We start from the raw sequence: 23,136 nt of genomic DNA on the forward strand, positions 1-23,136 counted from the left end.
CTTGGGATGCCCACATCCTGTATGAGTATGCCAGTTTATTGGTTAATTACAATTTCCAGGTCTATTAACCAACCACCTTGTTCCTCTACTTCCAGACAGAAGGCCTTAGTGAATGAGGAATTGTATGCCTCGCTGAGTTTTGATAAGTGCACATACCTGGGTAACACAGAGTATATTGAGGCTGAATATTTCCGTAACTGGTAGAACTCATCCCTATTCACTGTTGTTCTTACAGGACTTTCCCAATTATTTTGTTTGCTTGCCGAGTTGTGCAGTAAGCCAGAGCTGTCCTGTGCAGTTGTGGAGCGAGAAAATGCTGAGGAGCTGGTGTTTTTATTGGAAAGAAACTTTATTACCAGGAAGTATGGAAGGAACCATTAATGGTGCCCTCCCCGTCTCGTCCAGTCTTTTTTTTTTTTTTTTTTTAAGATTTTTATTTATTTGAAAGAGTTACAGAGAGAAAGAGAGAGAGAGGTCTTCCATTCTGCTGGTTCACTCCCCAAATGACTGCAACGGCCAGAGCTGAGCTGAGCTGAAACCAGGAGCCAGGAGCTTCTTCCAGGTCTCCCATGCGGGTACAGTGGCCCAAGGACTTGGGCCATCTTCTACTGCTTTCCCAGGCCATAAGCAGAGAGCTGGAGCGGAAGTAGAGCAGCTGGGACTCCAACCAGCACCCATACGGGATGCTGGCACTGCAGGCTGGGGCTTCAACCTGCTGCGCCACAGCGCCGGCACATCCAGTCTGTTGTGTCTTCCTGGAGGGCTGAACATGGTCCCCCTAAAGCAGGAAGTAGCCACCCTGAGGGAGGCGGTGCACCAGCTTCAGGGCGGTGGCTGAGCAGCACAACAACAAACTCAGAAGTGAATTTTAATAGAAAAAAATTTATTGCAAACATGGTGCCTTTTTTTCATGGTATGATAGTACATTCTGATAAACCAAGTGGCCATAATTTATGTGCGTTTCAGTTATAAAACTATACATGTAATATATATATATAAAATATTTTTTTTTAGATATAGTTCACTTTCCAGTGTGATGACGTTTCATTTCATTCGCAATAAATACTGCATCCCTGAGCCCACACACTCGAGGCCCACCCTGCCTGGGCGGGTCGGGGGACGGTCCCTGCAGGGGCCCCCTCCACCATCTCTGGGGTGACTGAGCTCTGAGCAGCAATGGTGACACGGGAAAACCATATCGAGCCCTGACTGCATTTTAATCCTCGCAGACGACGTGGAAAGTACAACTCGGAAAGCACCTGCTGTAACCTGTAACCCCTCTCTCGGTGGTTGTTCACTGAGGGCCCCCCAGCATCTGCCACTTCCATGAGCATCCAGCCCGGGAGTTTTACGCAGGGAAATCACGCGAGACCACTGAGACACAAACACCATCTTATGTTAACACACACGGCTGCCCCCACCTGGCACGGAGCAGACCCTCGTAAGATAGACCGTGGGCTGAACAAAGCGTCACAAGCCTCCGGTGCGTGAGGACGCCTGGCTGCTGGGCGGGGCCGGGCCGGAGTACCCGCTTCACACAGCGAGCGCGGCGGGGGCCATGCGGCTGACGAGTCTGTTGAGAGCGCGGACCTTTTCTTCCAGGACGAGGTTTCTCCTCTCAGCTCCTCGCTGCTTCTCCTCGGTGACCTGGAGGGCTTTCACCAGGTGCGCGTTTTCCACGTACAGCTCCTTGAGCAGCAGATCGGACCTCGTGTTCCTTTCAAACTGGACGGGATAGACGGTTAAGGTGGAGCCTGGGAGGACGTGCCCGCACGAGGAGCTGCCCACTCCCAGCCTCCGCGCTGGTTCAGACCCTAACTTGGTTGCAGCAGGTCTAACACCAGGAGTAAACAACCTGCTGAACACTGCGGTGGAGGCAGGCAGACAGGTTCCACTGGCTGGTTCACTGCCCAAACGCCCGGAGGGGCTGGGGCTGCCAGAGCCAGGAGCCAGAGCGCAATCCTGGTCTCCCGCATGGGTGCAGGCGCCCAGTGACGACAGCCATCGCCGTGATTTCCAGGGCTCTGGACCTGGGAGCGGAGCTGGGATATGGACACAGGTACCCGGATATGGGACGCGGGTGTCCTAACTGCGAGGCCAAAAACCAGCCCCTGTGCTGTCTGCCCTCTCCTCAAGGGCCCCTGTGCCTTCTCAGGTATGGCCTCTCCCAGGGAGCGCGAGAATCTTCCAGAATCCACCAGCCTCTGCTGCGGCCATGGCCAGCGCTCCCACAACGGGGCCACGGGCATCTCTCCAATGCCTGTCAGGTGGTGTCGCCCACCCCCCAGCAGCAGGGGGCGCTGAGGCCAGCGCTCACTCACCTGGGTCGGGGAGGAGCCGTGGGCGCTAGGGCCAGCGCTGTCACTCACCTGCTGTGTCAGCTCCCGCACTTTGTCCTGCAGGAGCAGCTCCACGTTCCGCAGACGCGTCTCCACCTCTCCCACCCGCTCCGCTGCAGCTTCCAGCTGTTTCTCACGTCCCTCCTGCCACAAGAAAAGGTTGCAGAAGGTGTCTCACACTGCAAAAGGATCATCTCAAGGTGGGTGGCCAGCGAACACGCTCACCTGTTAAAATGCCTGTCCCACGCCACAAAGCCGGGAGAATCTGGACAGGGATGTGGCCCCAGGGTTTAAGCCACAAGCGACTCGGAAGCCAGTTTCCCTAGCCGTGTTCCTGGGTACCACAAGGCCTTGACGTGGGACAGGTGTCAGGACAGGACCCCATCCTGTTTCCCGTGACACTCTTGCATAATGCTGTGAGGTTATTCTTCTTAGAACTCATGCATTCCAAATCTCACCTTTTACCTGCTTTCAAATCTTGCTCCACGTTCTTCCTCCCAAAGGTGGCCCCTGCTCTCTGCCTGTGAAGTGTGTCCCCAGTGGCTCCTGTGGCCCACATGGTGGCACAGAGGTGTGAGCTATTCCCTGGGCCTTTTACATTAATCCCTTGTGGTGGGTGCCCAGGGGCCACCTCACAATGCCTGCGAGCCAGTGGCTCCTGCTGGTGCTTGAAGTTTGCATATGGGAAACTGAGGCAGGGAGAGATGCTAACTGACTGCCCTTGGTCAGTTGGCTGATGGGTGGTAGAGCAAGGAGCTACAGCCCGTGCTTAGAGCCACTGTGCTCTGCTGCCCCTGCGAGGCCTGCTTGGCACCTGGCACACAGTTGAGCCCCCCCCCACACCTGTGCCATTACCCTATCTTCCCTTCCTGAGCTCCCTGCTACCTACAAACACGCCAAGTACATGCAGTGCTTCAAAAATTCATGGAAAATGAAATCAAAGTCTACATTTATTTTGGTGCAAAAATTTTAGAAATTCCTGCAGTTTTTTCATAATATGAATTTCCACGAACACTTTGACGACCCCTCAAATGCACAAATTCAAAATATCTGGCACCAAAAGAAACTTAGCTTTTTTTTTTAATAGATTTATTTATTTATTTGAAAGTCAGAGTTACACAGAGAGAGGAGAGGCAGAGAGAGAGAGGGGTCTTCCATCCACTGGTTCACTCCCCAATTGGCCGCAATGGCTGGAGCTGCGCTGATCTGAAGCCAGGAACCAGGAGCTTCTTTCAGGTCTCCACATGAGTGCAGGGGCCCAAGGACTTGGGTCATCTTCCACTGCTTTCCCAGGCCATAGCAGAGAGCTGGATCGGAAGTAGAACAGCTGGGTCTCGAACCAGTGCCCATATGGGATGCAGGCACTTCAGGCCAGGGTGTTAATCCACTGTGCCACAGCGCTGGCCCCGAAACTTAGCTTTCAATCCCATTTTCCATGAGCTATTGAAATCCCTCGTACACGACTCATGTTTTATTCTGCTTTTGTCTGCTCACGGCCACTGGGTGTCGGCTCCAGGAGGGCACAATCTCTGCCTGCTGTGTCTACGTCGCCATCTCTAACGTGCACCCAACAAACCACAGTGCTTGACAGGCAGCCTGCAGGCTGTGGAGGAATTTTGTTCAGCTCCAGATTTCAAATTAGATGCATCATTTGAAAATGGCGCATTCACGTCAAACTCCAGTTCCTGGCTTTTCTTCCGAGTCGGAAGGATCAGGGTCCTGGAGCCTGCTCTCTGCCACACCACACACAGGCAGGGCCAGGCACGTGGTGGGGATGGAGGACCCAACGCCTCCCACCAAGTTTCAGTGTGTGGCCTCAGCGCCGCCCGCAGACACACAGAGGCCCAGGCGTGGAGCCCTTACAGCCCACAAGGCCAGCTGAGAGGCTCGGCTCCCCTCCCAGCCTGTCCTCCAACATCTGTCAGAGCCCCTGTGGTCGTAGCAAGAAGCTGCAGGTTGCTACTGGACTCCCAACCTGTGCAGTTCAGGTTAACTGAGGATCGGCCGCCTAACCCTGTCCTCCGGTACCGTCCTCCGATCCCCTGGGGGTCCTCTCAGAGCAGAGCACCTGTCTGACCCGTCCACCTGCTGTGTGTCCCACTGCCCGCCCACCACCCTCTGCAGGCCGAGCAGGTGCTGCCACAGGGCCGCACGAGCCCCAGGCACCAGCAGCCTATCTGCTCCTACAGGTACTGTGCTGGGAGAGGCACTGTGTTTTTGCATGATTTTTAAAAATTCATTTATTTTGGGGGCAGGCATGGTGGTGCAGCAGGTTAAGCTGCCGCTTGGAACATCCACATTCTCTACTGGAGTGCCGATTTGAGCCTCAGCTACTCTGCTTCTGGTCCAGCTTCCTGCTAATACGCTTGGCAAGGCAGTGGAGGGTGGCCCAGCTGCTTGGGTCCCTGCTACCCACGTGGAAGACCCAGGCAGAGTTCTGGGCTCCTGGCTTTGGACCTGCCCTGGTTATGGCAGGCATCTGGGGACTGAACCAGCAAATGGAAGATCTGTCTCTTTTTCTGCCTTTCAAGAAAATAAAAATAAATGAATAAACATATAAAAAATAAAATGTAATTATTTTTATTTTATTTGAAAGACAGAGATGAGAGAGCTCTTCCACCTGCTGGTTCACACTCACAACAGCCAGGGCTGGGCAAGGCAGAAGCTAGGAGCCCAGAATTCACTCTTCCAAATGGACCCAAGGACCCAAGTAATCGAGACACCACCTGCTGCCTTCCAGGGTGTGCATTAGTGGGAAGCAGGAATCAGGATTGGAGCCAGGACTCGAACCCAGGCACTCCGATATGGGATATGAGTGTCCCAAACTTTTTTTTTTTATTAGGATTTTATTTACTTATTTGAAAGGCAGATACTGAGAGAGAGAGATCTTCCAGATGGCTGCAATGACAGGGCTGGGCTGGGCCAAAGCCAAAAGCCAGGAGCTTCTTCCCGGTCTCCCATGTGGGTGCAGGGGCCCAAGCACTTGGGCCATCCCCTGCTGCTTTCCCAGACACATTGGGAGGGAGCTGGATTGGAAGTCGAGCAGCTGGGATGGGATGCTGGTGTCACCGGCAGTGGCTTTACCTACTATGCCACAATGCTGGTCCCCCAAGCTGCATGTTAACCACTGCACCAAACACCCACCCACAGAAGCAACAAGTTTTTGACCGGAAGTTGCCAGCAGACACAAGGGGGACGGCACCGCCCCTTCTCTGTGTTCAGCTGGGCGAAGCTGTATCTGTCAGTCCCAAAATGAGGAGGAGGCTGTTTTCCAAGCTCCTTTCAGACTTAAGAAGGAGCACCCCAAACACACAGTGGTGCCTCTGGGAAAGCACCTGCTCACAGCGAAGGCAGGGAGCCCCCAGGTCCCCCCAAGAGCACATCCAAGGCCCTGGGGTCTCACACCCAGGCCGAGCCCTCTGCAGCTGCAGAAAATCTGGGAATGACTCACACAGGGCAAGTCCAACTATCAGGTCAGCAGCCATGTTGGGGCCACAGGCACAGACTCAGTGAGGTCTCAGTGTGCTGGAGGCCGTGCTGTCAGCCTCTCCCACCAGTGCTCACACCAGGGCGGACGCTTCCCCGGCCCACACCTGTGTCCACACTGGTCCCTCAGGGCCCTTCCACGGTCACCATCTGCTCTCCTCCTCCTTCCTCAGCTCCCCGCTCCTTGGGAAGAACCAACTTCCCTCCAGGGTCCTGCTCTGCTCGCTCTGCACGTGCCTGATGTCCCAGACCGTGAGGTGCTCGGCCTCCCCATCGCTGCACCTGCAGAGCCAGCAGGTGACACCGAGGGTGTGCGGGTGTAAGGCGGGGCGGGGCGTGGAGCTGTGGACCAAACCAGGCGTTACACCACCCCCACGGCGCTGGTGCCCACTGCCTCTGGCACCACCCCTCCCTCAGATGCCACCCCCGTGATTCCCTGGCGTTCTCTACTGTAGAGGGGTCGCCCATAGGCATGGCTACCAGCCCCTTCACTCGAGGGTTGCCCGACCTCTTGATGTGGCTTGCTCAAAAGATCAAACCAACCTGGGCCAGGTGAGCACCCAGCCAGCCCTGTGACACCAGGTGGGCTCAGGAACCTCACTGGGCTGGACGAGGCCTGGCAATGCTGCCAGCCCAGTGCTGCTGTCCCTGCCAGGCTGAGATGGGACCCGGCGCCTCCAGCCCACGCACACCCACCTGTTGCTCACTTTCTCCTAGGGTCTCTGCCAGCTCTGACTGTGACACTCTCAGGCTCTGACATTCCTGAGTCATGCGTTCAAGTTCACCCTCAAGTGTTCGGAGCTGTTCGCCCTGCATTTAAAAAAAAAAAAAAAAAAAAAAAAAAAAGTCAATTTCAGTAGTACAAGAAATTCCGAAGCCTTCTGGTATATGCTTGATGTAGAAACTTCAGATAATCATGGAAAAAGCTTTTAAAAATTACGAAACTTAAATCCTGCAGGCTCCTAACAGCAGGAGACCCACACCTGCTATCTTTGTGACCCATTTCCTGCACTCCCATGTCTGTCAGTGTCACGGTATCAGAAGGCACGGGCGGATGGCGTCCACAGCCGTGCTCAGCTCCTGACCGTAGCCTGAGTGTTCCCACAACATCAAATATCACTGGAAAACATGGGTCTTAGCGGGCTGTGCCAAGATCTACGGACTCCTGCTACTGCTGGAGGAAGCGAGCTAATTCTGTTAGGCCATTGTGAAGTCACAAAGCAGTGGAACTCTGCCAGCCAAGTCTTTCCACCGTGTCCTTGGATAAGAGCCCCAGAGCAGAATTAGGAAGTCAGAGCCCAGGGACACCCTTGGGCTTCCTGCTAGACACGTGGCAGCCCTCCGAGAAGGTCGCACCAGCTCGCTGTGCTATTGCCGGTAGGTTAGCTCTGTTCTGCTACTCTTCTAGACACTGGGGATTCGCTCCAGGCCGGCTTCGCAGCCCCTCACCACACAACCGGGGCTGCCTCCCTCAGGGACATCAGGCCTTGACCCGATCTGCATCTCCCTCACTGCTCCCCTCTGCCCAGCAGCCCCGGGAGCCTGGAAGGAGCTGCCCCGGCCCCCCACCTGCTGCGCCTCGCGGTGCCCTGCCTCCTCCAGCCTCTGCGTTAACAGCTGAATGGTGGCGCAATTCTTCTCGTGTTGGGTCTGCTGGGCAGAAGCCTCCTCTTCCAGCTGCAGGACCCTGTGATGGAGCTGAGACAGCTCATCCTTGTATTTCTGACTCTAGAGCAAAAAAAGGTTAAAATACAGATTGAAAAAAAAAAGTTTCTAAACCAACAGCTGAATTCAGATCATCTCAGTGGCAAAGCCTCTGATGAGTGTGGCATCATCAGGTAGAGTGGTTGGGCACCCTACAAGGGGATGGCTGCCTGCCACACCGGGACTGCGCACTGCCCAGAAGGAAGAAGCAGCGGCCACAGACCCTGGGCACCAAACTGCCACCCTACTGGCCCCTCGCCTCTTCTCACTTCTTCCAGGGCTATTTCTTTTTTTTTTTTTTTTTATCTTTTATTTAATGAATATAAATTTCCAAAGTACGACTCATGGGTTACAATGGCTTCCCCCCCATACCGTCCCTCTCACCCACAACCCTCCCCTTTCCCACTCCCTCTCCCCTTCCATTCACATCAAGATTCATTTTCGATTATCTTAATATACAGAAGATCAGCTTAGTATACCTTAAGTAAGGATTTCAACAGTTTGCTCCCACACAGAAACATAAAGTGAAAAATAATAGATGATTTTTTTTAAATGATGATGAAATCAGATCAGACCTATTGTCATGTTTAATCCCAGTGAGAGTCAAGTTGGGAATTGATAATTTCTTTTTTTTTTTTTTTTTTTTTTTACAGAAGATCAGTTTAGTGTACATTAAGTAAAGATTTCAATCGTTTGCACCCCCATAGAAACACAAAGTGAAATATATTGTTTGAGTACTCGTTATAGCATTAAGCCTCAGTGTACAGCACATTAAGGACAGAGATCCTACATGAGGAGTAAGTGCACAGTGACTCCTGTTGTTGACTTTACCAATTGACACTCCTGTTTATGGCATCAGTAATCTCCCTATGCACCAGTCATGAGTTTCCAAGGCTATGGAAGCCCCTTGAGTTCTCCGACTCTTATCTTGTTTAGACACGGTCATAGTCAAAGTGGAGGTTCTCTCCTCCCTTCAGAGAAAGGCACCTCCCTCTTTGAAGACCTGTTCTTTCCACTGGGATCTCACTCACAGAGATCTTTTTGCCAGAGTGTCTTGGCTTTCCATGCCTGAAATACTCTCATGGGCTTTTCAGCCAGATCCGAGTGCCTTTAGGGCTGATTCTGAGGCCAGAGTGCTATTTAGGACATCCACCATTCTATGAGTCTGCTGAGTATCTCACTTCCCATGTTGGATCACTCTCCCCTTTATTTATTCTATCGGTTAGTGTTAGCAGATACTAGACTTGTTTATGTGCTCCCTTTGACTCTTAGTCCTTTCATTATGATCAATTGTGAACTGAAATTGATCACTTGGAATAGTGAGATGGCATTGGCACATGCCACCTTGATGGGATTGAATTGGAATCCCCTGGTATGTTTCCAACTCTACCAATTGGGGCAAGTCAGCCCGAGCATGCCCCAAATTATACATCTCTTCCCTCTCTTATTCCCACTCTTATGTTTAACAGGGATCACATTTCAGTTAATTTTCAACACTTAAGAATAACTGTGTGATAATTACAGAATTAAACCAGTCATATTAAGTAGAACAGACAAAAAAATACTATGAGGGATAATGTATTAAGTTGTCCATTAGCAGTCAGGGCTATGCTGATCAAGACACCATTTCTCATAGTGTCCATTTCACTTCAGGAGGTTTCCTTTTTGGTGTTCAGTCAGTTGTCACCGATCAGGGAGAACATCAGGTATTTGTCCCTTTGGGACTGGCTTACTTCACTCAGCATGATGTGTTCCAGATTCCTCCATTTTGGTGCAAATGACTGGATTTCGTTGTTTCTTACTGCGGTATAGTATTCTAAAGAATACATATTTCCAGGGCTATTTCTAATAGACTCTGAGCCACTGTAGGGAAAAACCAACCTAATCTCTCCCAGACTGGCAGTGAACCACAGGGGATGTGTGTGGTGCTTTCTTGGTGGCCCCTGCCCACAGGTGGTGGATGCTCGCCAGGGCTCATGGGTGAATGAGGGAACTCCTGGTGCCCAGCACCAGAAAACCTCTCACCATGGAAATGCCAGTGGTTCTCAAATGCACATCGTGAGTAGCTTCATCCAAACCACATTTTTCACTACGGACACAAGAAAAGGATGTCCTCAAGCTGTTTGCCATGATCGAATAAAGGAATATGGACAGGGGACCCCTCATTTTTTCCATCTGTTTTTGGGAGCATCAGCAGCTCTTGGGGTTTCTGGGGTGATACTCTTTGACCAGGCTCTGCCCGGTCAGCATCATACACTCTAACAAATGTTTTAGCTGTGGTTTTATGGGTTTATTAAGCTCATAACTGAACCTTGAAATGGTTTAGATTTGGGTTCATTCAAGGTGAGTCTATGCACTTTTATCACATTACGGTTGGCAGAGACCTCTCTCCCATGTCTATCATGTATTGTGAAAACGAAAATCGTTTCTCAATATTGATACACATCTGTCCTAACCTCTGAGGACAGCCTGGATTTCACCACAGAATTGGAATTTGCTTCAACTTCACCAATCAACTAGTTGATTCTCTTCTAGGCATCTTTAGTAAATAAAACTCTGGAAATAATTTCAACCTCAGACAGATGAATAGAACATGATAAAGAAGTAGAACATGGGGGCTGGTGCTGTGGCGTAGTGGGTAAAGCCTGCAGTGCTGGCATCCCATACGGGCGCCTGTTTGAGTCCTGGCTCCTCCACTTCTGATTCGGCATTCTGCTACGGCCTGGGAAAGCAGAAGATGGCCCAGGTCCTTGGGTCCCTGCACTCACGTGGGAGACCCAGAAGAGACTCCTGGCTCCTGGCTTCAGATTGGCACAGCTCAGGCTGTTGTGGCCATTTGGGGAATGAACCAGCAGATGGAAGACCTCTCTCTGTCTCTCTCTGCCTCTCTCAAACTGCCTTTCAAATTAAAAAAAGTAGAACATGATACAGAAAATCGATAATGCTTCAGACAGACTCACCAACAGCATCTTCCCCATCTGCTTTGCTGCTTGTGCTAAGTGCAGACGTGGGTACACACATACCTGTGTGCAATACATGTGCACATATGGGCCACACCAGACACATGTACTCACATCACACAAGACATGCACACACCACACATGTATACAGACACATGAACACACACGTGTGCACACACCAGAGCGTCCTCTGCACCATCGCTGCAGCAGTGTAGCCTGCAGCAACATGGCTGCGTGCAGCTACTGCTTCAGGCAGTGATCAGGTATGCTCAGGCACAGACACGTGGACATATCATGTGCACACAGACACGTGCACACGTGTGTCATCTGCCCCATCCCTGCAGGGGGCCCTTGCACATGGCTGATCCAATGGCCCATGTGCTTTCCTGTTTGTCAACTGACTCAGCGTCGTCTTTCATATCATCCGTCACTGCATAGCATCAGGTTGTGCCTATTATCCTCAGTTTGTCAGCCTCCTTGAACCTGGGATGTGTCCCTGGCCTTGTCCTTTATAACACTGACATTCTTGACAAATTCAGCCCCCCATTAAAAGAATATTTATTTGAGAGGCAGAGTTGCAGACATAGAGAGGGAGAGACAGAGAGGCCTTCCATCTGCTGGTTCACTCCCTAAATGGTGGCAACAGCTGGAGCTGAGCCGATCCGAAGCCAGTAGCCAGGAGCTTCTTCTGGGTCCCCACATGGGTGCAGGGGCTCAAGCACTTGGGCCATCTTCTGTGTTCCCACCCCATAAGCAGAGAGCTGGATCAGAAGAGTGGTTGGGAAATGAACCACAGCCCACATGGGATACTGTGCCATGGACAGAGGCTTAGCCTACTATGCCACAGCACCAGCTCCAGTCCTCCATTTTTTTTTTTTTTTTTTGACAGGTAGAGTGGACAGAGAGAGAGACAGAGAGAAAGGTTTTCCTTCTGCCGTTAGTTCACCCTCCAATGGCCGCCGCGGCCGGCGCGCTGCGGCCGGCGCACTGCGCTGATCCCATGGCAGGAGCCAGGTACTTCTCCTGGTCTCCCATGGGGTGCAGGGCCCAAGGACTTGGGCCATCCCCCACTGCACTCCCTGGCCACAGCAGAGAGCTGGCCTGGAAGAGGGGCAACCGGGACAGAATCTGGCGCCCCAACCGTGACTAGAACCCGGTGTGCCGGCACCGCAAGGCGGAGGATTAGCCTAGTGAGCCGCGGCGCTGGCCCAGTCCTCCATTTTAATACTTCGCCATTGTGGGTTTGTCTAAGGCCTCATTGTGACTGGTGTATGTGAGGTGCTCCTGGGCCAGACACTCTACAAGATGCTGGGATTCTCGGGGCATTGAACCGCTGCTCCATGGTGAGCACCTCTTTGATGTCTGGCTTGTGCAGAAGCCAGTAGGAGACATCAGCAGCCACCTGTGGGCCATGTGTTCAGACAAATGGACATGGGTGATCATGGGATCTGGAAAGCACCAAACTGAACCACAGTCTCGGGAAAGAGCTGGAGGGCACAGGTCTGGACCACAGCGAGCCTACAAGATAACCACCTGGTGTCTTCCAAAAGCGGGCATCATGGGGAGAATGGTTGTTCTTTTTTTTTTAATCTTTTTTTTTTTTAATTTTTTTTGACAGGCAGAGTGGACAGTGAGAGAGAGATACAGAGAGAAAGGTCTTCCTTTGCCGTTGGTTCACCCCACAATGGCTGCTGTAGCTGGGGCACCGTGCTGATCTGAAGCCAGAAGCCAGGTACTTCTCCTGGTCTCCCATGGGGTGCAGGGCCCAAGCACTTGGGCCATCCTTCACTGCCCTCCCAGGCCACAGCAGAGAGCTGGACTGGAAGAGGGGCAACTGGGACAGAATCCAGCGCCCCGACCGGGACTAGAACCCGGGGTGCCGGCACTGCAGGTGGAGGATTAGCCTATTGAGCCACGGCGCTGGCCGAGAATGGTTGTTCTTGATTAAGGCAGTGAAAGAGGCTAACATAGACTGGACTTTCTCAATATGGGACCACCCAGGGGCTTCCCTGTGGCTCCAAGCAATGTTTGAGGCAGGGTCTGAAGCTGTGCAACCCTCTGCCTGGTCCTCCTGGAACACTTGGTTCCCTCAGTTCCTCCAGGAGCCCAGCCCCAGGGAGAAGCCCTGTGTGCAGAAGGAGCCCCCAGAAGCTCCCAGCCCCAGGCACTGAGGTCACTCCAGCGTCTGTTCTTCCCAGCTGAGGCTCTGAGGCACAGAGCAGGGACTTCCTGCCTGAGCTGTGCCTGTCTGTGGAACTGACCCACAGGGCCTGTGAGCGTAATCGAGTCATTGTTTTAAGCAATTGATTTGAGAGCTACATACAATGAACAATATTTATATTTTGGCAAGACTGCCAAAAAAGCCCTTGCTGTATGAAATAGTTTTGACTAACTACAGAAGTGTGACTATGGTCTAAATACTGGGTGACAATAGGGATTACTGTTAGGGGCCAGCAGCACTGCAGTCAGGGTACCTGCTAATACATGGGAAGCCACTGTGGCATAGTGGGTAAAGCTGCCACCTGCAGTGCCAGCACCCATATAGGCACTGGTTCGAGTGCTCCACTTCCAATCCAGCTCTCTGCTATGGTTGGGGAAAGCAGTAGAAGATGGCTCAAGTGCTCACGCTCCTGCACCCACATGGGAGACTGGGAAGAAGCTCCTGGCTTCAGATCAGCATAGCTCCTGCCATTGTGGCCCTCTGGGGAATGAACCAGCATATGGAAGACCTCTCTCTCTCTCTCTTTCTCTCTGCCTCTGCCTCTCTGTAACTCTGTCTTCAAATAAATAAATCCTAAAATAAATAAATAAATAAAGTACATGGCAGGATGTGCAAATTCTACACATGCCATATAAGAAAATTGAGTCTCTGTAGATTTTTGGGAGGTACAGGGCATCCTGGAACCCAACCCCTGCAATACCGAGGGACAGCTGTGAGCTATTTCAACTTTCCTGCTAAGAGCATCTCATAATGAAAACTCTGGACAGAGAATAAGTTGTGTCCACTGCAAATGTCTCAGGGACTTGAGCTGGAGAGGGGAGGGTGGGGCAGCTACTTCTCAGGGGGTCATTTCCGTGAGAAGCTAGCCTGCAGGCAGATGCAGAGCCGGAAGGGTTCACCCTGTCAATCACTGAGTTATCTTCCAGAGGCAGGAGGCCCAAGGAAAAGCACCACACGCTTGGCACGGAAACAGCATCGAAACCCAAGGCGGGGCCGAGAGCAGTCCCAAGTGCCTGCGGTTGGGGCAGCTGCCAGAGCAGAAAACAGCTGCATCGGCAGCCCAGGAAGAGGAAGGGCCAGGAGTGGGGGTTGCAGGGACCGGAGAACCCAGTCTTAGGGGAGCCCCGACTTCGGAGCCTCATCCGGTTCTCACAGTCAGGGGACCACGGCCCTGAGCTTCCGGAAAGGCAGGGAAAAGGGACTGGGAGGGGCTGAACTGTGCCTTGTATTAAAGATGCAGACCTCAGGGGCTGGCGCCGTGGCTCACTTGGTTAATCCTCCGCCTGCAGCGCCGGCATCCCATATGGGCACCGGGTTCTAGTCCCGGCTGCTCCTCTTTCAGTCCAGCTCTCTGCTGTGGCCTGGGAGGGCAGTGGAGGATGGCCCAAGTGTTTGGGCCCCACATGGGAGACCAGGAGGAAGCACCTGGCTCCTGGCTTCGGATCTGCGTAGCTCCAGTCATGGCGGCCATTTGAGGAGTGAACCAACAGAAGGAAGACCTTTCTCTCTGTCTCTCTCTCTCTCACTGTCTATAACTCTACCTGTCCAAAAAAAAAAAAAAAAAAAAAAAAAAAAAAGATGCAAACCCCAGTGTGATTATATTGGGAGAAGACACAGGTTAAATGAGGTCATAAAGGCAGGGCCCTAACCCAGTAGGAACAGCGCCTGGTAAGAGAGGGAGACCTTGGCCGGCGCCCTGGCTCAATAGGCTAATCCTCCGCCTGCGGCGCTGGCACACCGGGTTCTAGTCCTGGTCAGGGTGCCGGACTCTGTCCCGGTTGCCCCTCTTCCAGGCCAGCTCTCTGCTATGGCCCGGGAGTGCAGTGGAGGATGGCCCAGGTCCTTGGGCCCTGCACCCACATGGGAGACCAGGAGAAGAATCTGGCTCCTGGCTTCAGATCAGCACTGTGTGCCGGCCGCAGCGTGCCAGCCACAGCAGCCACTGGAGGGTGAACCAACGGCAAAAGGAAGACCTTTCTCTTTGTCTCTCTCTCTCTCACTGTCCACTCTGCCTGTCAAAAAATTAAAAAATAAAAAAATAAAAAAAAAAGAGAGAGGGAGACCTGCCCTGCCCCACTAGGAACCCAACTGACAGCACTTCAACCTGGGCTTTTGGCCACTGGCACTGTGAGGATGCGGGGACGCTAGTTCACAGAACACTGCTGGGAGAAGAAATGCCACAGGCACGCAAGGCAACACTCTGGCAGTCTTTCTTCCATCCTGAACCACCACATGTGCTTGGAACTCATCCCAGCGAGAGGAAGACACACTCCGACAGAAACCTGTGCAGCCACTTGCTATGTGTCTTAGTCAAAAGCTGGGGTCAGCCCAGGCATCGTGCAACAGGTGAGTGTCGCAACGAAGAGGTGCATCTGTATGATGGGATGCACTCAGCAATAAAAAGAAATGACTGAGAGAAACACCCTGGGTGACTCTCTAGGGGATTATGGAAAAAGCCTGTCCCAAGCATCACATTCTGTCATTTTGAAATGATAAATCAGATACAGGGGCCAGGGGCTAGCATTGTGGCTTAACGGGTTAAGATGTCACTTGCGTTGCTGGCATCCCACATGGGTGCCAGTTCAAGTACCAGCTGCTCCAGTTCCAGTCCAGCTCCCTGCTAATGACCTGGGAAAGAAGCAGAAGATGACCCAAGAGTTTGGGGGTCCCTGCACCCACGTGGGAGACTAGCTCCTGGCTTATTTCTGGCCCAGTTCTACTGTTGCGACCATCTGGGGAGTGAACCTGTGGATGGAACCACATTCCCTCTGTCTCTCTGTTTCTCAATTCTGACTTTCAAATAAATAAAAAAAAAAATCTTAAAAAAAATAGAGGAGGGATGAGTGGTGGTCGGGGGTCAGGGGTTGGGACGGGGTGGGCAGAAGAAGGTTGTTTTGCTTATAAGAGAGCAATGGAAGGGGCGCGTGTGACGTGGGGGACATTCAGTGTTGCCTGCGGTGGTGGCTGCAGGAGCGTACCTGGACGCCCACACACACAAGAGCACACTGGTGAAACCGGGGACATGTGATTACAGTATGGACACAGTACATCAGTGCCCTCAGCTTAGCTTGCTTGTTAGGGGCTGCACTGTGTCCAAAGACTCCCTGTGGTAAAGTCCTAACCCCCAGGGGGACTGTGTTTGCAGACGGGGTCTTCAAAGAAATGAGGTGACCGAGAGGCCCTAGTAGCTCGCACGACTGATGTTCTTAGCAAGGCTTTTCTGCATCCCTCTTACAACTGTAGGTGAGTCTACAGCCGTCAGCACAAGTTTCCATTAGAAAAAGAACAAATTTAAAAAAGACACATCCCAGCTTGCAGCCTTGCTCCTTAAGTATTCAACCCAAAAGCCATTAAATGGGCTAGGCACACAGGCATTTGTACATGGCGACACAAGGGAGAATTGGTGTGGTGAGAAGGACTATACACAAGGGAGACAGGACAGTGAGAAAATCAACAGTAAATCTCCGGAGGTCCCTTGAGTAACAAAGAAGGGGAAACTAATCATCTTTGTGATGCTGAGTGGGAACTACAGAGATGGGTTTGAATTCATGGTTTTCTTTTCTTTCCTTTTTTTTTTTAAAAGATTTATTTTATTTATTTGAAAGAGTTACAGAGAGAGGTAGAATCAGAGAGAGAGAGGTCTTTCATCTGCTGGTTTACTCCTCAAATGACCACAATGGCCAGAGCTGAGCTGATCTGAAGCCAGGAGCCAAGAGCTTTCCTTGGATCCCAAGCACTTGGGTCATCTTCCACTGCTTTCCCAGGCTGTGGCAGAGAACTGGATTGGAAGTGGAACAGCCAGGACACGAACCGGTGCCCATATGGGATGCCAGTGCTGCAGGCCGGAACTTTAACCTGCTGCGCCACAGCACTGGCCCTGAATTAATAGTTTTCAATACAGATATTTAAATAAACATACTTGAAATTATATGCTGTACTCACATACACACACATGCTGTCACACAAAAAACACATATATGCTCACATGCACACTCACACATGCTCACATTCACACACATATGCACACACTCACACACATGTACAGTCTCTCACGCACACACATTCCCCAGCTGTATCCACTGAGTGGGCCTGGAAGCAGCACACCCCTGCAGCAATGATCACATCTAGTGCTCAGATCGTGGTCTCTAAACACCACCCTACACAGAACAAACGTCACCAAGGGCTCTGAGGAAATGGCTGATTGCAGGGCATCCTGGCGTGCCACAAAGCAAGGATGTGCTCAAGCAATCGTCAGAGCTCGCCCAAAGACACAGAAGCCTTTGAGGGGCTTCTACTGGCCAACTGGGACAATCTGAGCGTTAAAAAGTGATAGTAGCGGGGCTGGCACCTTGGCGCAGTAGGTTAATCCTCCGCCTGCGGCGCCGGCATCCTATATGGGCGCCGGTTCTAGTCCTGGCTGCTCCTCTTCCAACCCAGCTCTCTGCTATCGCCTGGGAAAGCAGTAGAAGACGGCCCAAGTCCTTGGGCCCCTGCACCCACATGGGAGACCGGGAAGAAGCACCTGGCTCCTGGCTTCGGATCGGCGCAGCTCTGGCTGTTGTGGCCATTCAGGGAGTGAACCAATGGAAGGAAGACGTTTCTCCATGTCTCTCCCTCTCACTGTTTCTAACTCTACCTCTCAAATAACTAACTAAATAAATATTTTTAAAAAATGATGGTAGCATAAACCCACTGAGTAAAGCAGAAATGATGTGTGATGGCACTATAAAGATGAAAATGAAAATGAAAATCAGTGAATAAATGGGGAGGAGAAGCTGTTCCTCACGGGGCAATGCCAGTTCACAAATGGAGAGGGACCATGTGATCAGCGCCTGGTTAGGAACCGACTCCACCAAGAAGCAAAGGGATGCCGAAGTTCATGGGTGGATGCTGCGTGAGCACGATACTTGCATCATATCAAAGTCTCTCCCCATGAAAGCCTCGCTAATTACAGAGAGAAATAGCAGGCTGACGCCACCTTTACTGCACGATCACAGTGGACATCCTGGCGACTGAACAGACTACTGTGTCCCTGAGAGCGTGAAACAAAACACAGCTTCACTTCCCCACAGCTCCTGCCAAGGAGAGAGCCCGACTCAAACTACCAGGAGACAACAGACAAACCCAAATGGAGGAGCTCCCTACTAAGGAGCCACCTAGGGGCTGGCACTGTGCTACAGAGTCAAGCTGCCACCTGCAGTGCAGTGCTGGCATCCTATATGGGTGCCGGTTCAAGTCCTAGCTGTTCCACTTCTCATTCAACTCCCTTCTTTTTTTTTTTCTTTTCCTTTTTTTTTTTTTTTTTTTGACAGGCAGAGTGGACAGTGAGAGAGACAGAAAAAAAGGCCTTCCTTTGCCGTTGGCTCACCCTCCAATGGCCGCCGCAGCCGGCGCGCTGTGGCCGGCGCACCGCGCTGATCCGAAGCCAGGAGCCAGGTGCTTCTCCTGGTCTCCCATGGGGTGCAGGGCCCAAGCACTTGGGCCATCCTCCACTGCACTCCCGGGCCATAGCAGAGAGCTGGCCTGGAAGAGGGGCAACCGGGACAGGATCCAGTGCCCCGACCAGGGCTAGAACCCGGTGTGCCGGCGCCACTAGGCGGAGGATTAGCCTGTTGAGCCACAGCGCCGGCCCAACTCCCTTCTGATGCACCTGGGAAAGCAGCAGAAGAAGGCCCAAGTCCTTGGGTCCCTGCACGTGTGTGGGAGACCAGAATGAAGCTCCTGGCTTCGGCCTGGCCCAGCCCTGACCACTGTAGCCATTTGGGGAGTGAGCCTGCAGACAGAAGATCTCTCTCTCATTCTGTAATTCTTTCAAATAAAATAAACAAATCTTAACAACAACAATAAGACAAAAGAACCACCTGTAACATTGAAAACATCAGGGTCCGCAGTACCGGGGACAGACAGACCGAAGGAGACAGAACCCTGCAGGTGAGTCTTGGCTCGACGCACACCTGCTCGCCTGACCAGGCCGACAGCTGCGCACCACGGCAAGTGAGCTGCCTCTGGGTGGGGGTGGGGCCTGGCAGCCTCTCTGAAATCATTTCCAAATACCGACAGAAGTGAGGGCGGTCTGTGCCGCACGCCCAGGATCGATACTTGACCTGTCTGTTCAGCTCTTCCACTTCAGTGCAGGCCTTCTCCTTGTCTCTCTTTAAAACTCCCATCTGCTTCCTGTTGAAGAAGCCAAAGTTAATACCACTTCCGACTGGTTTTGTGTTTGTTTTTTCTTGGCCATTGCTGTGCTGACTGTGCTGACTGGCTCATCCCAAGTCATGGAGAAGGCAGGACTGTGGCACGGGTCACGCTGCCAGCCCTATGCGACCAGTCACACCCAGAGCGTCAAGGGCCCCCCGGCAGCCTTATATCTATGATCAGGGATGGGTCAATGCAGACGTGGCTTCTTAAAGGGAACAACCCCCAGGTTTCAGGACTGCTGTCAAGGACTGCAAGTGCAGGCTGACGGCTGCCCCAGTGCTTCCACTACCCAATCAGACCCCCGTCCCCAGCACCTGACAGCTGAGCTCATCCCCAAATTCAAAGCAAGGCAAACAAACTTGGGAGATGAGATGGCTGCAGCCGTGACAGCAGGTATGTCCCCTCCTCCAGCATTTCCGCCTCTGCCTCCCTCCCACTCTGATGGACGCGCCCCAGCCCCCCGTTTGCGACTCAAGTCCTGCCCTTCCACGGCTGTCTCTCATTGTTGGATAAACCAGCAGTGATCCCTGGAGAAAAACGCAGCTGACACTGTTTTAGGGATGCAACTGAAGTCACCGCCTCCCCTGGCCCCGCGTGCCGTGTGCAGGTTGAGAAGTGCCTGCACGACCTATGTATGCGTGCTGGGGCTGCTGACATGGCGCCGACCAGGCTGCAGTGGGCATGGAAATCGGCAGCTGCTGGCCGGTGGAGGGTGGCTAGAGCACCCTGGACCTGTTCAGAGGGCCACAGGCCTCTCTCATGCCGGGCTCTCGGACCCGCAGGCTGACCTGCGAGCCAGGCCCTCCTCGGCTCACCCCTCCCAGGGCAGAGCTGCTCGCTCACCTCTGAGCCTCACTTGCGTTCTCTGCAGCTTCAAGCTCCTGCTGAATCCTTCCCAGCTCGGTTTTCAACACAGTGTTCTCTTCAGAAAGCCTCTGAAACTCGACTCTGCGTGAAGAAATAGAAGCCAGAGAGGTGAGATTGGGGGCGGGGGGAGGGGGAAGGAGGGGAGGCGGCTGCCGCCTGCAGTCCGGAGCCTCACTCGGCTGGAAGCTGCGCTGTCTCCACGTCCCTGCCCTGGAGGACCCGCAGGACTCTTCCTTCTGCACAGCACAGTGACACACGGTGGTCTGCGCGCCCCAAGGGTCAGGCCACAGTAAACACAGCAGTTCACCGATGCGCCGGGCAGCCTGGATCCCTTCACTTAGTGCCCACGGCTGATCTGCTCCCGCATCGTGTAACCTCTACCTGCACATGTGAGTGTCCTGGTTCCAATGCCAAGTGCTGGGTGCAAAGGGCGCTCAGCCCCCTGCAGGTGAGCTGAGAAACACAGGGAGCCACAAGACCCGAATGCACCGGACACATTCTCCACAGAGTCCCCCACCCAACCTTCCGAGGTCAGCCCTGAAAGGCGGAACGCGGGGGGATGCCCACTTCAATGTACAGAGAGACACATGAGGCAAGGTGAGTCCTTGAGGTGGGAAAGGCAGGAATGAAAGCCACGGTGATCCAAGACTGCCTGGGGCATCTCTGCTTTCTGACAATTCCACCTCTGCTTAGCTGGCACTGTCAATTTACGAAATCAAGCAATTCGCCAATACAGTTACCAACTTAAAACCCGTACTTCCTGCCAAGGGAATTCAATCTGTTTTCCAAAATGTCGTTCAAGGGCTAGCATTGTGGCATAGCGGGTAAAGCTGCCACCTGCAGTGACCACATCCCATATGGGTACCAGTTCACGTCCCGGCTGTTCCACTTCTGATCCAGCTCCCTGCTGATGGCCTGAGAAAAGCAGCGGAAGATGACCCAAGTGCTTGGGCCCTTGCCATACTTATGGGAGACTTGGAAGAAGCTCCTGGCTCCTGGCTGGCCCAGCTCTTGCCATTGATGCCATCTGGGGAGTGAACCAGCAGATGGAAGATCTCTGTGTCTCTTTCTCTCTCTGTATAACCCTGACTTCAAATAGATAAATCTTTTAAAAAAAGTTTTCCAGGACCACATACAAAAAGTGGCGCAGTAATAATTCCTTTTAAAATATTATTTATTTGAAAGGCAGAGTTAGAGAGAGAGAGAGAATCTTCCATCCAATGGTTCATTTCCCAAATGGTTACAACAGCTGGGACTGGGCCAGACCAGAGCCAGGAACTTCTTGAAGGTCTCCCACATGGGTGCAGGGGCCCAAGCACTTAGGCTATGTCCCACTGTTTTCCCAGGTGCATTAGCAGGAAGCTGGACCAGAAGCAGAGCAGCCAGGACACAAACTGCCATTCTGATGTGGGACCGCTCTGCCCTGGTGGTTGCTTCAGCAGCTGTGCCACGGTGCCTGCCCTGTGGGAATCTGTTTTTATACAGATTGGTGTGGCCGACGTGTATTCTCCTGAGCAGGTGATCTGTGGCGTTAGTGCCTCCTTTGTCCATCTAGAAACACCCAGAGCCACACAATCTTGTCCTATCCAAATGTGTCCTTGGGCCATGCCGTCGTTCTGCACAGCGGAGGGTGCAGTCACACGAACTGACAGGCTGGCGGCGTCGCTGGGCAGGATAACCTCACAGGACCACCACAGCACATGCGGTCCATGCTGATGGAGATGTTACGTGGGACGTGGCTGTGTGAGAGCTTCCCTCGCTGTATTCCCTGCGACAGCCAGAAACTACGAACTACCTGACGGCATCAGCGGGAGGAAAGTATGTACAGTGTGGTGCATCAGTCACCAAGGGGCACCCACTGCAGGTAAAGGGCAATGCAGCTCACAAGCTGTTACCCTGTGGCCGCGAGCAGGGGCTTCTTGTCATTCGACAAGTCACATCCGAACACCAGCCTCAGCCCCTTGTGAGGGAAGGTAAGACCTCCGTCTTGAGGTGCCCTAGGAATATCATCCTCTGGGTCCCAGGGACCCTCTGCCCTTTGGCTCCCAGAGTGAATGAGGGGACAGGGTCCTGACAAAAACCCGGCTCTTTTTTTATCTTGCCTTATTGAAGCAATCCAAAAATACACCAATTTAGGGGCAGGCGCTGTGGCGCAGTGGGTAAAGCTGCTTCCTGCAGTGCCGGCAACCCATGTGGGCGCCAGTTTGAGTCCCGGCTGCTCCACTTCCGATCTGGCTCTCTGCTATGGAAGATGGCCCAGGTCCTTGGACCCCTGCACCCTCGTGGGAGACCCAGAAGAAGCTCCTGGACCCTGGCTTCAGATCAGCCCAGCTCCGGCCATTGTGGCCAGTTGGAGAGTTAACCAGTGGATGAAGGATCTCTCTCTCTATCTCTGCCTCTCTTTCTCTCTGTGTAACTCTGACTTCTGAATAAATAAATCAATTTTTAACAAAAAAAAAAAAAAACCCACACACAAATTTAAATGCAACCACCCGGGGCCGGCACTGTGGCGTAGCGGGTAAAACTGCTGGCTGCAGTGCTGGCAATCCCATATGGGTGAATATTCGAGTCCTGGCTGCTCCACTTTTGATCCAGTTCTCTGCTATGGCTTGGGAAAGCAGTAGAAGATGGCCCAAGACCTTGAGCCTCTGCTCCCATGTGGGAGATCCAGAAGAAGCTACTGGCTTTGGATCGGCCCAGCTCTGGCCGTTGCGGCCAACTGGGGAGTGAACCAGCGGATGGATCTCTCTCTTTCTCTGTCTCTCTGTTTCTCTCTCTGCCTCTCCTTTTCTCTGTGTAACTCTTTCAAAATAAATAAATAAATCTTAAAAAAAAATGCAACCACCCCAGCTGGGACTCTGTATTTCCACGCCCAGTTCATTAGCCAATTGGCACCTGACATCAGACGCAAACTCCAACAGCTAGAAAAAGTGCCTGAAACCCCCTAACAAGAGCTCCTGGAGGTTGAGGATGTGGCAAAAGAGAAAAGGACCAGGACATGGCTGGTGCCGTGGCTCACTTGGCTAATCCTCCGCATGCAGCGCCGGCACCCCGGGTTCTAGTCCCGGTTGGGGTGCTGGGTACTAGTCCCGGTTGCTCCTCTTCCAGTCCAGCTCTCTGCTGTGGCCTGGGAGGGCAGTAGAGGATGGCCCAAGTGCTTGGGTCCCTGTACCCGCATGGTAGACCGGGAAGAAGCACCCAGCTCCTGGCTTTGGATCGGCGCAGCGCCAGCCGTAGCGGCCATTAGGGGAGTGAACCAATGGAAGGAAGAATTTTCTCTCTGTCTCTCTCTCACTGTCTATGGCTCTCTCTCTCTCACTGTCTAACTCTGCCTGGAAAAAAAAAAAAAAAAAAAAAAAAA

General features: G+C 52.6%; 1 protein-coding gene and 1 long non-coding RNA gene across 9 annotated transcripts in view; one reads left to right on the forward strand and one right to left on the reverse strand.

The window, feature by feature from the left end:
- Nucleotides 1–862: 862 nt before the first annotated feature.
- NINL (ninein like) overlaps nucleotides 863–23,136 on the reverse strand; it is a 146,077-nt gene continuing 123,803 nt past the window's right edge. For 4 of the 5 annotated variants that reach the window (XM_051834438.2, XM_051834441.2, XM_051834442.2 and 1 more), the window contains exons 18-23: nucleotides 19,752–19,856; nucleotides 18,815–18,884; nucleotides 7,395–7,553; nucleotides 6,522–6,635; nucleotides 2,370–2,483; nucleotides 863–1,725 (exon numbers count right to left, since the gene is read on the reverse strand). In XM_051834438.2, coding sequence (XP_051690398.2) covers nucleotides 1,534–1,725; nucleotides 2,370–2,483; nucleotides 6,522–6,635; nucleotides 7,395–7,553; nucleotides 18,815–18,884; nucleotides 19,752–19,856 — 754 coding nt within the window. In that variant the 3' untranslated portion in view covers nucleotides 863–1,533. Of the gene's footprint in view, nucleotides 1,726–2,369; nucleotides 2,484–3,411; nucleotides 3,647–6,521; nucleotides 6,636–7,394; nucleotides 7,554–18,814; nucleotides 18,885–19,751; nucleotides 19,857–23,136 lie in introns of those variants that run through there. The other variant, XM_070052158.1, reaches the window with a different exon arrangement.
- Nucleotides 6,633–23,101, forward strand: LOC127487779 (uncharacterized). 4 transcript variants are annotated; one of them, XR_011380031.1, is made up of 4 exons: nucleotides 6,633–7,202; nucleotides 7,358–19,883; nucleotides 20,020–21,293; nucleotides 21,400–23,101. It is a non-coding gene; the product is annotated as an uncharacterized lncRNA (long non-coding RNA). The 4 variants fall into 4 exon arrangements; XR_011380032.1 differs by having other exon boundaries at nucleotides 20,020–20,372; nucleotides 21,122–23,101; XR_011380033.1 differs by having other exon boundaries at nucleotides 20,020–20,164; nucleotides 20,283–23,101.

Source organism: Oryctolagus cuniculus, chromosome 11 (genome assembly GCF_964237555.1).
Source record: "Oryctolagus cuniculus chromosome 11, mOryCun1.1, whole genome shotgun sequence".
NCBI classification, from domain to species: Eukaryota; Metazoa; Chordata; class Mammalia; order Lagomorpha; family Leporidae; genus Oryctolagus; species Oryctolagus cuniculus.